The sequence below is a fragment of the Stegostoma tigrinum genome, chromosome 2 (genome assembly GCF_030684315.1).
Source record: "Stegostoma tigrinum isolate sSteTig4 chromosome 2, sSteTig4.hap1, whole genome shotgun sequence".
Classification (NCBI taxonomy): domain Eukaryota; kingdom Metazoa; phylum Chordata; class Chondrichthyes; order Orectolobiformes; family Stegostomatidae; genus Stegostoma; species Stegostoma tigrinum.
This window is the reverse complement of record NC_081355.1, coordinates 5,670,815-5,687,222: the sequence shown is the minus strand read 5'-3', so window position 1 is coordinate 5,687,222 and position 16,408 is coordinate 5,670,815. Positions and strand designations below refer to the sequence as shown.

Genomic DNA, 16,408 nt, shown 5'->3' with positions numbered 1-16,408 from the left:
CTTTATGGCTCAAAGTTCTGTCTATCTCCAGCGTAGATGCTGTATCAGAAAGCCAATGTTTGTTGTAAGATTCAGAACTGAAATGAGGAATCCACTGGGCAACAGTGTGCTACAGTATCAGGTTTCCCTCTAGTGGCTCTATGAGAAAATTCGGATCATTGTTCAGTCCGACCCCACTCCCTTTTGGGAGATTTAAACATTTACAAAAGATGTATGCATCTCAGCAATGCCCTTCTTATGCTGCCATGATTTTTGCTGTAAAATAAATTAATGAGATTGCCAAATTTAATCAATTAAGCACTTATGGACATGTTTCTAAGTAAAGACAATATATTTTTTTCAAATGATCATTTTCCAACTCGAAGCAAAACTGTGGGTTTGGAGGTAGGTTGGACCAAGTGAAAATCATGAAATTGTACAGTCCCTACAGTGTGGATGCAGGCCATTCAGCCCATCAATTCTACAGCATCCCTTCAAAGAACATCCCACCGAGACTCAAACACCTACCTTATCCCTGAAACCCTACATTTCTCATGACCAATCCATATATCCTGCACATTTTTGCACAGGTTTTCTTTCCTGAAGGTGGGATTTTACAATGAATCTGGTAGCCTCATGATCTCCATTACTGAGACTAGAGTTTATTAACTGAGCTGAAATTTTGCCAGCTGCTCCATTTGAAAATGTGTCTCTTCAGTGTCACTGCAAACCTCAGGATTGCTGGTCTAGTGTTATTACCGCAGATTTATAGTACCTGGTGCATGGGAGGTATCAGGAAAACTCAGAGACATTTCAGGAAGAGGTGATCGCAACGGGATTTATAAAATAGCAAATGATGTGACTGATGAAATGTGTGGTTTTCTGTTTGTCAGCCTGCACAATGTATACTGCAGACAGTTGGCTTCTGACTGAGACAGGTATCTTGGCTACAATATCACAGATGTTACTGCATGTTAAGACTACCTATGTTACACAGAAAGTGACTGAACCTGAGAGAGGTACCTTTACATCAGAATGGCACCTGCTGCGATGCATTGTAACTTTCTTAAATGTACAGGCCTGTCTGATCTGGGATTTGTACAACACTGTGTGTCTGTTTTTTTTTTAATCCTGTCTTTACTTCCAAGGGTTGAACCACTGTCTTCCATTGGATTAATATTCACTTATGGGCAAAGCGACACAACGGTTTTCCATTACTAACTGAAGGGGGCTGACCCAGGAAACTCTTTAGCTTTATCACCTGTAATGAGGTATATCAGAAGGATTTACAGGATAATAAGTGATTTGAATGGCCATGTTACTAACACAGGTGCCCCAGCCAACATGTTGTGGGATTTGTAACCCTGGGTTTCTGGCCTAGAGGTGTGGTCGTCACCACTGAACCTTCTTAATAAATGTCGCAAAGAAGATAAATTAAAATAAAACTTAAAACCGGGGGGCGGGGGGGGGGGGGGGTAAGATGAAGGGACGTATGTGCAAACCAGCAAAAGGTGACTTTAGAAGTGGTCGCAGGATGTTCTTTGTCTAAAGGCTAACCAACTAATGGAATGGACAAAAATCATCGGATTCATATAGAAGATACCAGACTGTTACAGTGGAATGAGTTTAATGCCATTCAGGATGAATGAACTAACTCTTGTTATTTAGCAACTGGGTAAATCAGAGTGTTTTACAGTGATAATGAGAGACTGAATTCAATTTCTTAAACAAATAGAGTCCACACAAAATATTGGCGTTGATGGAAGTGGCCATGTGGCTGTCAGTTTGTTGAAAATGATCACTGCTTCTCGAGTGTTCTTTCAGGGAGGACATCCATGTTTAATTGAGTTGTCTCGATGTAACTCTATCCCCATGCCAACATGATTAATTCTTAAATGGCCCCATAATGTTGCTATGGTCTGCATTGGTTCAAGAGGAATGTCCATCACTGCCTTCTTTGGCTAACTGATGATGGACAATAAAGATGAGTGAGGGCCAAATTGTCTTGTGATCTCGGGAGTGCACTGAGAAAGTAGGTAGTTGGGGTCAGAGGTCAATCAAAAGGGACTGTCTTTTCGATTCAAAGGTTATTTCCTCATATACCTGTCACAAAGTTTTGCCTTCAAGTCCCGTTCTACGGCTTGATCATAACAAAGTCCAGTTGATGCTGTGTTGCAGTCCTGGGGAGTACTGCCCTGTCAGAGGTGCTGTCTTTCAGATCAGCTGCTAGGCCGAAGCCTCCTCTATCCACTTGGTTTGCTATGAAAGATACCATGGTTCTATTTTGATGAAGAACATGTGTGTTTTCCCTGGTGTCCCAGGTCATATTTATTCCTCATTAAGTATCACAGAGAAAATGGATATCCATCCATTACCAAATTGCTGTTTTGCTGGAACCTGCTGAGTGGAATTAAAATCCCTTATATTTTAAGTTGAGAAGTTCTTTCAATTGTAGTGCAAGTAAAATTAAGTTTTTAAATGGTTTTAAATACTTCCCCATTTTTAAGATGTTGCATAATACACTGGGCTGTTTAAAACTAGCTATTCGAAAGATGAAAGACTACAATGATTCTATGGTTTAGGCTGCTTACAGTTGGAAACCATTACAAGTCTGCCTGCTATGTTAAATTGCTTAGTGTCCTGGGTGCTCCTGAAATAACTGATGTGTGGTCGTTGAGTATAAATTGCCAGGAGACCATCATTAGCATTCAAAATTTATCGGCTCCCTTTTTGGCAACCATTTTACAATGCTCTATGGGCAAAGCGTGCTGCTCCCAGGTCTCTAATGATACAGTGGTAGTATCCCTACCTCTGAGCCAGGGGGCCTGGATTTAAGTCCCAGTGGCTCTGGAGGTGTGTCAGAACATCTCTGAACACATTGTTTCTAAGCAATCTACAGGTTCCCCCTTGGGTTCTTTTGGGGCAATGATAGTACCTCTACATCTGTGCCCCACGTTCCATCTGACTCTGAGGCATGTCATCTTTGGACAGATTGATGAAAAGGCTCCTCTTTGGGAACTGTGAACTACCTAGTCAATGAAACATTACTAATCATAACTTCTCTGTAAGAGTCAATAGGGCACACAACACAGGGCCATTGTCACTATTGAATATGTTGTGAAATATCTTGCAAAATTGTGAGGAATGTGAATGAATCACCTTGGAGGGTAGTTTTAGGGTCTATAAAGATTAGAGTTGGAACCTCTAATATTGATCATGTGAGAAAACACATCACTGAGAGACTTTGAGGACCATGGCAATTGTATAATTTAGACCTGGTCATGTAGAACTGTGTCTAATTCCTTACCATGCAATAAAAAAGTTGTTGTTTGAACAAAGTAAGAATTCAGAAATCTGTCCAAAGCCTGGCTAGCCAACATACAACAGGGGACACGTTTTCTCAGAGTCACTAATTCATTTTTTGAAAAGAATTGTTGAAAGGAGAGTGAGCAATTGGAAAAACTGAACAGGGTTCATTCGACTTACACGCAATGTCCATACACTGAAACTGCAGGACTCTTGTGAAACAGCAGTAGTATCTCTACCTCTCAGCCAGGAGATTCAAATCCCACATGCTCCAGTAATGTGCTTCAACAGGTTGATTAGAAATAGCTATACACTGAATTTGGTTGCATCAATTGTGTCATAAAGTTTGAAAGCCTGATGCATGTTTCCCAACTGCTAATCAACATAAAAGGGGTCTTACAGTGCAGTGGTAAAGACCCTATTTTTGAAACAGGAGGTCTGGCCTCAAATCTCTCCTCCTCTATAAGTCTACGTTCGTATCTCTGATTGGGTTGATTAGAAGATAATGAAAAAGGAAACCGTGCAATTATTTTAATATTGACATAATAATGTCTTTATCATCCCACCCCTGCTCCCCACCCCCCCCACCCCCCCGTGTAAAAGAACCTCTCTTTCAAACTCAGGGTTTTTGTGAAGCCCCCTTCTCAACCATTTTTATAATTGTGGTAAGCGTATACTAACTGAAGCAACTGATGACACAGGTACTTACTGTGAGGGAATCTTGGAGGATTGTCGTTGACATCTGTGAGTGTGATGTTCACAGTTGTTGTTCCTGATAATCCTCCCATCTGACCTCCCATGTCCTTTGCTTGTACAACCACTTGGTATTCATCCTTTACTTCACGGTCCATGTTTGACAATGCTGTCCGGATGATACCTGGGGAAATTGAAGAGGTTTCACGATTTACTGTGGTTTGAGAAACCATCAGCAGGGGTTAGTAGCAGAAACTTGATTCACTTTGTGTCAGGATATTCCCATTCTGCGATTAACCTGGAAAACTGTCATTAAAATTGCAATTTAAAAATGGGCTGTCAGATAAATTCCGGCTTTATCGTGTATCACCATATTTACCTCCAATGAAATCCTTAATGAGGCGTAGTCACTGGTGCAATGTAGAAGGTACAGCAGCCAATTTGCACACAGCAAGCTCCCACAAACGGGAACGGGACAATAGTTAGATAATCTCGTTTCATGATAGTGGCTGTTGGATAAATATCGGTCAGGGCACCCGGAAATAAACCTCGCCTGCTCTTCATCAAAAAACAGGGGCATGGAATCTTCTAACCCATCCCACCCCAACCCCGAGCTGGCCGGTGGAACTTGGGGTGCAGCGTCCTATCAAAATTCCACACCTCTGACAGTGCTGCACTCCCTCAGCACTGCATTTGGTGTCAGCATGAACCTTGTGTATAAATCCTGTGGTGGGTCTTGAACTCTGAACATTAATTCAGTGATTGTAACGAGGTCAGCCAGGTGGACCTAATAGAATATGAACTCTCTGATGGGGGCTGTTAATCTGGTCCAGTCTGGGACCCCTGGCTGTCAGATATAAGCAGGAGTTCTGTTCACTCTGAGAGCTGGTCCTGATGCAGCTGGATCAGCGTCAAGGACTTTCCACGTGTAAATAAAAGGTGACATGGTGATAGGATATCTATGGAACTAATGCAGGGGGATGACAGTAAAACACACTCCTGAAGAAATTTGCTTGCAGCAGTTATCTTTAAGTTGAGGTAAGCATTTCTGGCATCATGCCATTATTTGAGAAGCTTGACATGTTCAATCCTACTGTCGATAACTGGACCGAGAGTGTTGAAAAAATGTGTTTTTTTGAGGGCAAATGACATTGGGGCAATGAGTAATTCTCTTGACAGCTTGCGGACTTGCAGCTTTTTTGTTTATTAGGAGCGTAACTTTCCTTAAGGCACCAGATATTAAAACCTTTCTCGAGCCGAAAAATTTAGTTAAGGAATATTATGACTCCAAGCCTCCTCTAATTCTTTACTCAGCGATTCAAGAACTGTTTGAATTTATCGCCATCTCTTGCAACTCAATCCAAACATATTCCAAGAAAAGGCAAGCAGCTACATTCTCTAGGCATGGAGTTATAGTCATACAAATCCATCCGTCCAGCTTGTCGATGCTGATCGGTTTCCCAAGCAAAGCTTAACAACTCCTAGTTTTGGCATTACCACTTACTATTGATCATGGTAGAGTGACCGTGGGGTTGATGAAATAAACAGGGATGTCATTTCCATGTAAGTGTTCACAATGTGAAAGGTACAGGGAAAGGGGACTGTGATTGGGATGAGAATATGCGCTCCTCACTCTCTGGTTTCTCCACCTTTCTGGCCACCACCCAGTTCTGTTTCAGGTTTGACAGTGAAGAAATACTTACAGCCTGAACAGTCTTAAACACAGCAGGACCTCTTCAAACTCTAGTAAAAATGATTGACTTGTTGTAATCTTTTCGAGGGAATGATTGGTGATGTAGACGAAAGGAATGCAATGGATAATTCTTGTTTTGTATATGGAAGTCTAGAAGGTATTTAATAAAGTGCTTTATGAGAGACCTGTTGCAAAACAAATTCATATGATATGAAAATAAATGTAAGGTGTAATGGGCAGAGAGCTGGCGAGCATATCAGAGGATAAGAGGTCAAGAGGAGAGGTAAGGTATTGGTTATTTTGATTTGGAGCTGAAGCATACAGACTTAACAGCCATTTCTAAATAATCAGTGATGTCAGATAAGATGGAATAGGCCAGATGGAGGATGGCTCTAGAAAAAACCCAGTTGGACAGTATTTAAAATGTCAATAAATGCTCTTTGGCTTAAATGGAATAAGACAGCCCTTGTGAAGTTGTGGGTTCAAGTCCTGCCTGCTCCAGGGATGTGTGATAACTCGTTTATTTGATTAGGTATATTTTTGTAGTATGGTTGTAATGTCCCTACCTTTGGGTCAGTAGGCTTGGGTTCATGCCCCACCTACTCCAGAGTTGTGCCGTAACGCATATGAACAAATGTAATAAAAATATCTACATGAGTACAGTAAGAGCAAAATACTGGGGATGCTGGAAATATGAAACAAGTGCGGAAAATGCTGGAGAAACTCAGCAGGGCTGGCAGCTTCTATAGGGAGAGAAGCAGAGTTAGCCTTTCAAGCCTGATTTAGCTTCTTCGTCTAAAGAGTCACACTGGACTTGAAGCCTTAACTGTTTCTCCCTCCACAGATGCTGCCAGATCCACTAAGTTTCTCTAGCATTCTCTGGGCGTGCTTCCCTAGAAAAGTGACCAGTTCTTGTTTGTCTGAGGCTGTCAGAGCCTGGTTGTGATATTTCTAAAAATGCACATATGTGTTCTGATGCCTCTGTCACATTCCTTTTCTACAAAATGGCACAAAAATGTGATGGAAATTTGCTGATGTAAAGAAATCTTCCATGCTTCACTGTTATGGAATCAACTAATCAATCAATCATACAATTTTACATTGTGGATTGAGACCATTCAGGTAGCCATGCTGATTTGAATGACCTGTCTAATTTAATCCAGCAAGGAAGTGTGGAGTTCAATTGTTCTGTCTCTGATTGTGACAGTTTAATAATTAATCTATGTTCATTGTGTTGGTTCGGTTATGCCTGGTCGTTAACTCAGAGCAAAGTAAACCAGGCACAATTGAAAGTTCCAGAAGTTTCTCAAAGGTAAAGTTGGGAGAAATGTGAGACAGACATTTTGTGATTGTGAGGATAAAATCTTATAAATAAACCTGTTGCACGAAACGTCACCTTTGCAGCACTCAGAGACGCATAAAATATGCAACAGTTCTTGATAACCCTGTAAATGCTTATCTTTACATAAATGTCTTTTGAAGGTTCTTCTGGAATCTGATTGAAACCATCCTTTCAATTCCTCTGTTCCAGAACTTATCCAAGCTGGTTGTGGAAGACTGAGCCTGGAGGAGGTGGGGAAGAGGAGTCTATGTCGGTGCTTGGTATAGTTACACAGGGTTAACTTTCAGAGATCCACCATGAATCCAATATCGAAGCAAAGACACAACTGGCTGCACACAGCTTCTTTGGGATTGAAGCCTAAAGTGCGAAAGTAGGTACATACCTGTCCTTGCTTCCACCGAAAAGTATGGCTGTCCCTGTAGGATGCTGTATACCACTCGAGCACTGTTCCCGTATGTTGGGTCATCAGCGTCACTAGCTGTGAGCTGTATTACTGATGTGCCTGTATACAGATGAGATACAATCATCAGTCCTTCTCAATGGAAATAGGAGAGTTTGTACAATGGGTCAGCTTGCAGTTTTTCACATCTGAACAAACTCAGTGGGGTAACTCTGTCTTTGTACAGCAATATGAAGTGGATAACTGTGAACCTGCCATCCATTCGACATGTTTCTCTTATTTATATTTCTAATGGCTACACCATCACACAAGGATAAAACTAGCGAGTTTTGAGAAGATTTGTAGCTCAGGTTGAGGTACTGGATGTGAGTTTGCTCGCTGAGCTGGAAGGTTAGTTTTCAGACGTTTTGTCACCATTCTAGGTAACATCATCAGTGAGCCTCCGACGAAGCGCTGGTGTTATGTCCCGCTTTCTATTTATCTGGTTAGGTTTCCTTGGGTTGGTGATGTCATTTCCTGTGTTGGTGATGTCATTTCCGGTTCTTTTTCTCAGTGGATGGTAGATTGACTCCAAATCAATGTGTTTGTTGATGGAGTTCTGGTTGGAATGCCATGCTTCTAGGTATTCTCGTGCGTGTCTCTGTTTGGCTTGTCCTAGGATGGATGTGTTGTCCCAATCAAAGTGGTGTCCTTCCTCATCTGTATGTAAGGATACGAGTGATAGTGGGTCATGTCGTTCTGTGGCTAGTTGATGTTCATGTATCCTGGTGGCTAGCTTTCTGCCCGTTTGTCCAATGTAGTGTTTGTCACAGTTCTTGCAAGGTATTTTGTAGATGACGTTCGTTTTGTTTGTTGTCTGTATAGGGTCTTTTAAGTTCATTAGCTGCTGTTTTAGTGTGTTGCTGGGTTTGTGGGCTACCCTGATGCCAAGGGGTCCGAGTAGTCTGGCAGCCATTTCGGAAATGTCTTTGATGTAGGGGAGAGTGGTTATGGTTTCTGGGCCCATTTTGTCTGTTTGTTTGGGTTTATTGCTGAGAAATCGGCGGACTGTGTTCATTGGGTACCCATTCTTTTTGAATACGCTGTATAGGTGATTTTCTTCTGCTGTTCGTAGTTCCTCTGTGCTGCAGTGTGTGGTGGCTCGTTGGAATAATGTTCTAATGCAGCCAGACTACTTGGACCCCTTGGCATCAGGGTAGCCCACAAACCCAGCAACACACTAAAACAGCAGCTAATGAAATTAAAAGACCCTATACAGACAACAAACAAAACGAACGTCATCTACAAAATACCTTGCAAGAACTGTGACAAACACTACATTGGACAAACGGGCAGAAAGCTAGCCACCAGGATACATGAACATCAACTAGCCACAGAACGACATGACCCACTATCACTCGTATCCTTACATACAGATGAGGAAGGACACCACTTTGATTGGGACAACACATCCATCCTAGGACAAGCCAAACAGAGACACGCACGAGAATTCCTAGAAGCATGGCATTCCAACCGGAACTCCATCAACAAATACATTGATTTGGAGCCCATCTACCATCTTCTGAGAAAAAGAACAGGAAATGACATCACCAACGCAGGAAATGACATCACTAACCGAAGGAAGCCTAAACAGATAAACAGAAAGCGGACATAACGCCAATGCTTCATCGGAGGCTCACTGTTGATGTTACCTAGAATGGTGACGAAACGTCTGGGAACGAACCTTCCCGCTCAGTGAACCAGCTTACATCTGGAACGCAATAAAGACCCACTCTTTTGTGGACCGAGAAGAGGAGAGCACGACTGTGCTGGAGCTGGAAGGAAGACATCGGGTTGGCTGTGCACCCTTGCAACCGGTGGATCTTAATGCTGGCTTCGGCCTAACACTGGTTCAGGGGAGCAGCCAACCTGCAACGATGGCTGCGACGAGTGCTCGTGCCCCAGGTCAGGGGGTCCGGAACACCATCCGTGTTTCCATGAAGAAGGTGGATGAAGGTGCACCTGTGGACTGCACCTTCTTCGTGAAGAGGGTCCTGTTGGACTGTTGTGGGTTCGCTGCTGCGGACATTTACTGCCTGCAGTATTTCCCCGGAGGAGGATTTTACGATGTAATCTTCAGGAGTGCCAAGCTTTGCGAGTGCTTCCTGGAGGTTTTCAAGGAGAAAGGAGGTGAGGGCCCCCTCTCTGTATTGACTGCTGTCCCGCTGTTTGTGATGCCAGCGCAGAGGAGCCGTATGGTGACTGTACATATGTACAACCCGCATGTGCCAGCAGTTGATGTCCTGACCTTCCTTGGAAGGTATGTGAAGGTGGAGGGGGACCTAACCAACATCATGGACCCCTTCGGCATCTGGACGAGTAAGAGGCAGGTCAAGGTGATGCTGAGGATGGGCGCGGATGGGAATGTCGTACACCCACAGTCCAGCTTCGCGATCGGTGGGAGCAAGGGCTACCTGACCTATGCAGGGCAACCTAAAGTCTGCCATGCCTGTGGTAGGCCAGGTCACGTGGCGGCCGACTGCAAAGCCACCATCTGCAGGAACTGCAGGGAGGAGGGACACCTTGCAAAGGATTGCCCACAAGAGAAAAGCTGCAACCTTTGCGGGGAAGCGGGCCACCTCTATAGGGCATGCCCGCAGCGGGGGACCACCTACGCCCAGGTCGCCGGCAGGGGCAATGCGGGGCCAGACCCCCTCGAGGAGAGGAAGGCACCAGGGCCCTGCAAGGACCCCACTAATATGCAGGAGGGCCAGGTCGTGCAGGAGGGCCCAGCCCCACAGGATGGACCCGAGGCCAGCAAAGCGCCCCTGCAGGCTCCGCTCCCCCCCGACAACCCGGAGTCGATGGAGGCGGCGACAGGCGACCCAGGGGAGTGGATGACGGTCCGGAAAGCGAGGAGGAAGGTGCGTCGGCGGGCCCAGGAACCGCAACCATCAGGCGGGAAGAGGCAGCTGCAGGGGGGCTATAAGAGCTCCTCTGATGAGGGGGATTCGGAGAGGGCCCGCCCGAAGCAGAAGCTAAAGATCTCGAGGGAGAAGGAAAGCAGCACCCCGCTTCCAGGTGACGGGAGGCGTCCTGAGGCTCCCTCCGACACCCAGCCACGTGCCGCTGGGGCCATGGAGGGCCCCCCGGAACTTCCAGGCGGGAAGGAGGAAACAGCGCGTCCCCAGCCTGACTCTCCTGCCTTCGTACCCCCGACGGGGGGATGCCACCTGGAAGGCAGCACGGACGGTTTCCTGAGCCCAGAGAGCGTCCAGCAGTTAGCCCGAGCAATAGGCATGAAGGGACAGATGGAGGGGCTGGACCTTGGACTTGGGAAGGGTAATGCGGTCACTGCCCACAATGGGGGTACGAGATGCGAGCGTTAATGTACGCAGCGTCAAGTCCACCGCAAGATGTGTGTCCACGTTGGCCTACCTGACCACCATCGAGGCGGACCTCCTGTTTCTGCAGGAGTGCGGGATACTGCACCTCAGCAGGTACGGGAAATGGTCCGGCGCCTGGACCTGTGGGCCTTCGATCTGGTCGAGCGTGTAACGACTGTCGCTCCTCGGGCCTGGCTATTCTGCTGTTGGGGGCACAACTTCACCATCTCTCAAGTTCAGGAGGTGGTGGGGGGGGCGCCTCCTAGTGGCTGACGTCACCTACAGGAACGCTCCCCTGAGGCTGATCAACGTGTACGCCCCAGCGGTACGGAGTGATCGGTTGGCCGTCCTGCAGTGGCTTCCACCCCTGCTGGCTACGTCCAGGCCGGTCATCCTAGGCGGAGACTTTAACTGCATCATCGATGCAAATGGAAGATCCGGCGTGGGGACAGCGGGTGGGGCGAGTCAACTGGACGTCATGTCCAGATTCCTGATGGGCACGGTGAAGGACGCCAAGCTGCTCGACATCTTCAGCACACCTGCAGATGGAGCGCAGCGGGATACACTTTGTCGCGGCCAGACGGGTCTATCCGCTCAAGGATAGACTTCCTGTTTGTGTCATGGGCGTTCTTGGTCAGGTCCACCGGCGTTGAGCCGGTGTTCTTCTCTGACCACTGCCTCCTGCTGGCCGACTGTCACTTACAGGATGACCAGCAGGCCGGCAAGGGGACGTGGAAGCTCACCACGACTCTGTTGACCCCAGAGAATGTCGAGGAGCTTAAGAGGGAGTACGCCGGTTGGAGAACCGTGAAACCCCTCTTTGAGTCTCTGGGCGACTGGTGGGAGACGGTGAAGGAGAACATCAAGAGGTTCTTTGTCCTCAAGGGTGTTCGGAAGGCGAGAGAGAGGTGGGGAAAGCTATCGCGACTCCAGAAAAGGGTGCAGAACCTGCTCCTTCTGCAGTTGATGGGGGTCGATGTCACGGAGGACCTCTGCGAGGTGAGGGGCCAGCAAGCTTTGCTCTTCGCCGCAGAGGCCTCCAGGATAATCTTCCGGTCCAGGGTCCGCTCCGTGGAGCAGGACGAGACGTGCTCACGTTTCTTCTTTCAGAAGGTGCACAAAGAGAGCTCTGTGCTTAGCCGGCTGAAGGAGGACGACGGCTCGGTGACGTTGTCTCGGCCCGACATTTTCAGGATCAGCAGTACCTTCTATGCCGGACTGTACGACGCGAAGCCCATGGATAGCACGGCCTCTGAGTCATTCCTGTCGTCTATCACGGAAGTCTTAGACGACGGCATGAGGGAGTGGCTGGACCGGCCGATATCCCTGGACGACCTGACCAGAGCTCTCAAGTCCTTGGAGAGGAATAAGACTCCCGGGAGCGACGGCTTACCGGTCAAGCTGTATTCCGCTCTGTGGGACCTGGTTGGCCAGGACCTGCTGGAAGTGTACGATAGTGCGCTTCGGGCAGGGGAAATGTGCAAGTCCATGAGGAAGGGCATCATCACCCTCATTTACAAGAGGAAGGGGGAGAGGGAAGAAATTAAGAATTGGCGTCCCATTTCACTATTGAACGTGGACTACAAAATCCTGGCCAAGGTCATCGCCAACCGGGTCACGTCCGTCCTGGAGTCAGTGATTCGCCCTGACCAAACCTGTGCTGTGCCGGGCAGGAAGATCGCTGAGAGCCTCGCGCTCATCAGGGATACGATCGCCTACGTGCAGGACAGGCGGGTGGACACCTGCCTCGTCAGCCTGGACCAGGAGAAGGCCTTCGACAGGGTCTCTCATGCTTACATGAGGGACGTCCTCTCCAAATTGGGGTTCGGGTAGGGCATCTGCAATTGGATCCGGCTGCTCTACACCAACATTGTTAGCGCAGTCTCGATCAACGGGTGGGAATCGGACAGTTTTCCCGTCAGATCTGGAGTCAGGCAGGGCTGCCCGTTCTCTCCTGCCTTGTTCGTGTGCTGTGTGGAGCCCTTCGCCGCATCCATCAGGAAGGACGTGAGCCTGAAGGGCGTGACTATCCCAGGCAGTGGAGGCCTTCAGGTCAAGACCTCCCTGCACATGGACGACGTCGCCGTCTTCTGCACCGATCGTCGGTCGGTGAGTAGGCTGTTGGACATCTGTGGCCAGTCTGAACTGGCCTCGGGTGCCAAAGTCAATAGGGGTATGAGCGAGGCCATGTTCTTCAGGAACTGGGACGACTGCTCCTTCATCCCCCTCACCATCAGGACAGACTACCTGAAGGTGCTGGGTGTTTGGTTCGGTGGAGCTGGGGCCTGCACTAAGACTTGGGAGGAGCGTATCACCAAACTGAAGCAGAAGCTGGGCAGGTGGACGCTCTGGTCCCTCTCCATTGCGGGTAAGAACCTGGTTGTCAGGTGCGAGGGGCTTTCGGTACTGTTGTATGTGGTGCAGGCCTGGCCTATTCCCTGGGCCTGCGCCGCTGCGGTCACCCGAGCCATCTTCCACTTCATTTGGGGGTCGAGGATGGACTCGGTCCGCAGAGACACCATGTACAAAGACCTGAAAAATGGGGGAAAGGGCATACCGAACGCCAGCCTCGCCCTGATGGCTACCTTTTTGAGCGGCTGCATCAAGCTGTGCGTAGATCCTCAGTACGCAAACACCAAGTGTCACTACTTACTGAGGCTCTACCTGTCCCCGGTGTTGCGAAGGATGGGCCTGGCCTCGTTGCCGCGGAACACTCCGAGTAGTTGGACCGTCCCGTACCACCTGTCCTTCGTGGAGAAATTTTTGAAGGGAAACACCTTTGACCACAAGGCCGTCAGGCAGTGGTCAGCACGTAGTATCCTCGGGACCCTTCGGGAAAAGGAGAGGGTGGATCCCGTCGTGTGGTTCCCCACGCAGACTGCCAAAGTCGTTTGGCAGAATGCCTCATCGCCAGAACTTTCAAACAAGCACAAGGACATTACTTGGCTGGCAGTGAGAGGGGCTCTGCCAGTGAGATCCTTTATGCAAGCCTGGAATCTCTGCGCCACCGCACGCTGCCCTCGAGGTGGTTGCGGGGGGGACGAGACTGTTCATCACCTCCTTCTGGAGTGTGCCTATGCGCAGGAGGTCTGGAGGGGGATGCAGTGGTACTTGTCGAGGTTCGTTCTGAGCAGCTCCGTGACGCGGGACTCCGTGCTCTACGGGCTGTTTCCCAGGACGCACACCGAGACCAATGTCAGCCGCGCCTGGTGGACCATCAATGTGGTGAAAGACGCTCTTTAGTCTGCCCGCAACTTGCTGGTCTGCCAGCTGAAAGAACTGACCCCGACCGAGTGTTGCAGACTGATGCACTCCAAGGTCCAGGACTACATGCTGAGGGACGCACTAAAGCTTGGGGCAGCTGCCGCCAAGGCGCGGTGGGGAAAGACCACCGTATGAAACCCCTCGCCCAGAATAGAAAAAAGGGCCCTATCTGGTAACTGGGCCCAGCTGGCGCCTTCCCCAACTGGCCAGGGGGCCAACGGGGACTGTGCGGGGTGACGACTGCCGGGGTGGTTTCTTTGTTTTTTTTTCTTTTTTTGTTTTTTTCCTTTAGTTGGTGTACGTACCCCCTGGGTAACCCGGAGCGGCTTGTATGACTGGGTAGGTGTGTAAATATGTTTTATTTTTTGTACATCTTATGAATAAAGTATATTTTTTCAAAAAAAAAGTGACGAAATGTCTGAAAACTAACCTTCCAGCTCAGCAAGCAAACTCACTTCCAGAAGGATAAAACTATCTCCTGTTATGTGGATCTTATACATACCAGAGAAGTTGGATATTTTGATGAAAACTCCTGACATTTAATGGCTCCAGCGAATGAGTAAATGCAAAAGCACAGAAAGAGGCCATTTAATTCATGGTGCATGGGTCAGCTGAGAAACAGTGATCCCATCTAACACAATTTTCAAACTCTGTTTGTAGTAGGTATGTTACTTCAACTCCTGTTCATATCTAAGTGTTTTTTTTAGAGATGAAGGTTTGTGCCTCAGGTGGTAAGTTCCTGAATCCTACTACATTCTGAGTGAAAAACAATTCTTCCTTATCTCCCTTCTCAACCTTCTTTCAAATCCAGAGACCCAGACAATGTTCTGGGGATCCAGGTTCGAGTCCTGTCATATTAAATGGTGGAATTTGAATTCAATAAAAATCTGGTCTGAACAGCCTATTGCTGACCATGTAATCATTGTTGAACTCTGGAAAAATCAATCTGGTTCACTGATGTCCTTTAGTGAAGGAAACTGCCATCCTTACCCAGAATGGCCTTTGTGTAACTCCATGCCCACAGCAATGCGGTTGATTATTAACTGTCCTCTGAGCAATTAGGAATGGGCCATGAGGTGAGACTCACATTCCACGGCTGAATTTAAAAAAAACTACTTTAAATTCATGCCCCCTGTTATTGATGTCTCTGCCAAGGAAACATCTTCTCCACTTTAACCTGAGACACATCATTTCACCAACCTCAGCAAAATCTCCCTTGGTGTCCTCTGTTCCAAAGAAAAGATTCCCAGTCTGTCCAGTCTTTGCTCATAGATGACATTTCTCCTCATGTCTGTCTTAAACATGCAACCTCTCATTCTGAAGCTACGCCCTCTGGTCTCGACTTTCTGACAAGGGGAAACAACTTCTCCACATTGACCCTGTCAAATCCTCTAAGAGCCCTGCAGATTTGAATAAATTTTCCTGTCATTCTTTGGAACCCCTAGTACAGGCCCAACCATCAGTAGCTCAGTGGTTGGCGCTCCTGCCCCACCGCTCCAGGGACGTAGGTTTGATTCCAGCCTTGGGTCATTGTCTGTGTGGAGTTTGCATGTTCTCCCAGAGTCTGTGCAAGTTCCCTCCCACTGTTCAATGATATGCAAGTTAGGTGGGTTGGCCATGCTAAATTGCTCATAGTGTCCAGGGATGTTACTTCAGGCTAGTGGGGGTTTGCCATGGTAAGTGCAGGGTTACAGGGATAGGGTGTGGGGTCTAGGTCTGGGTGGGATGTTCTTCAGAGGGTTGGTGCGGAGTTGACAGGCTGAATGGCCTCTTTTTGCAATGTGGGGATTCTATGATTCTCTCTTCATAAAATAGTCCCTCCTGAAGAGTTACTTTTCCTGATGGATCTCCTTCTAATAATCAACAGCATCATCAGTCCCTGGGTTGCCTCCTGAACCTTGCTCCCTGTTCAGTTCATTACTGCTCCTGAAGCATCCCCCTTTCTGATGCATTTTGGAACAGAGCGGTCAGAAAGTCGACCTGTTTCAGGGTGGCGACTGATCTGCAGAATGTGAGTTGCAGTCTTATGTTGAGTGTAGGACTCCTGATGCAATTTTGAGGGGACATCAAAACCCTCTGACCTGCTGCAAACAATCTTGCACCCTCATCAATGTTAGCATTGCTGTTTGCCCAGCATGTATCGAAAGTTAAAGTTTCGCTCTTGATCTTAAAATTATCAAGGTGTTTAAAGCACATGCTGGCGTGAAATTCCTGGAAATCTCCTTCATTTGGGTTTTTCACAATATTAATTAAATATTATGTCAGACTGATTCTAAATTGGAGCTACTAGTTGTAAGAAATTGCTGAAAGATAGGCACATTCTTTTGAACATATTCATCTTGCAGTCATCAGGACAAATACAAGAA

General features: G+C 47.5%; 1 protein-coding gene across 7 annotated transcripts in view; it reads right to left on the bottom strand.

Moving 5' to 3' along the window:
- LOC125447505 (cadherin-20-like) overlaps window positions 1-16,408 on the bottom strand; it is a 159,208-nt gene that overhangs the window by 34,200 nt on the left and 108,600 nt on the right. For all 7 annotated transcript variants that reach the window (XM_048521946.2, XM_048521962.2, XM_048521953.2 and 4 more), the window contains 2 exons: window positions 7,396-7,515; window positions 3,995-4,162 (listed from right to left, as the gene is read on the bottom strand). In XM_048521946.2, the coding sequence (XP_048377903.2) occupies window positions 3,995-4,162; window positions 7,396-7,515 (288 nt within the window). The remainder of the gene's footprint in view (window positions 1-3,994; window positions 4,163-7,395; window positions 7,516-16,408) is intronic.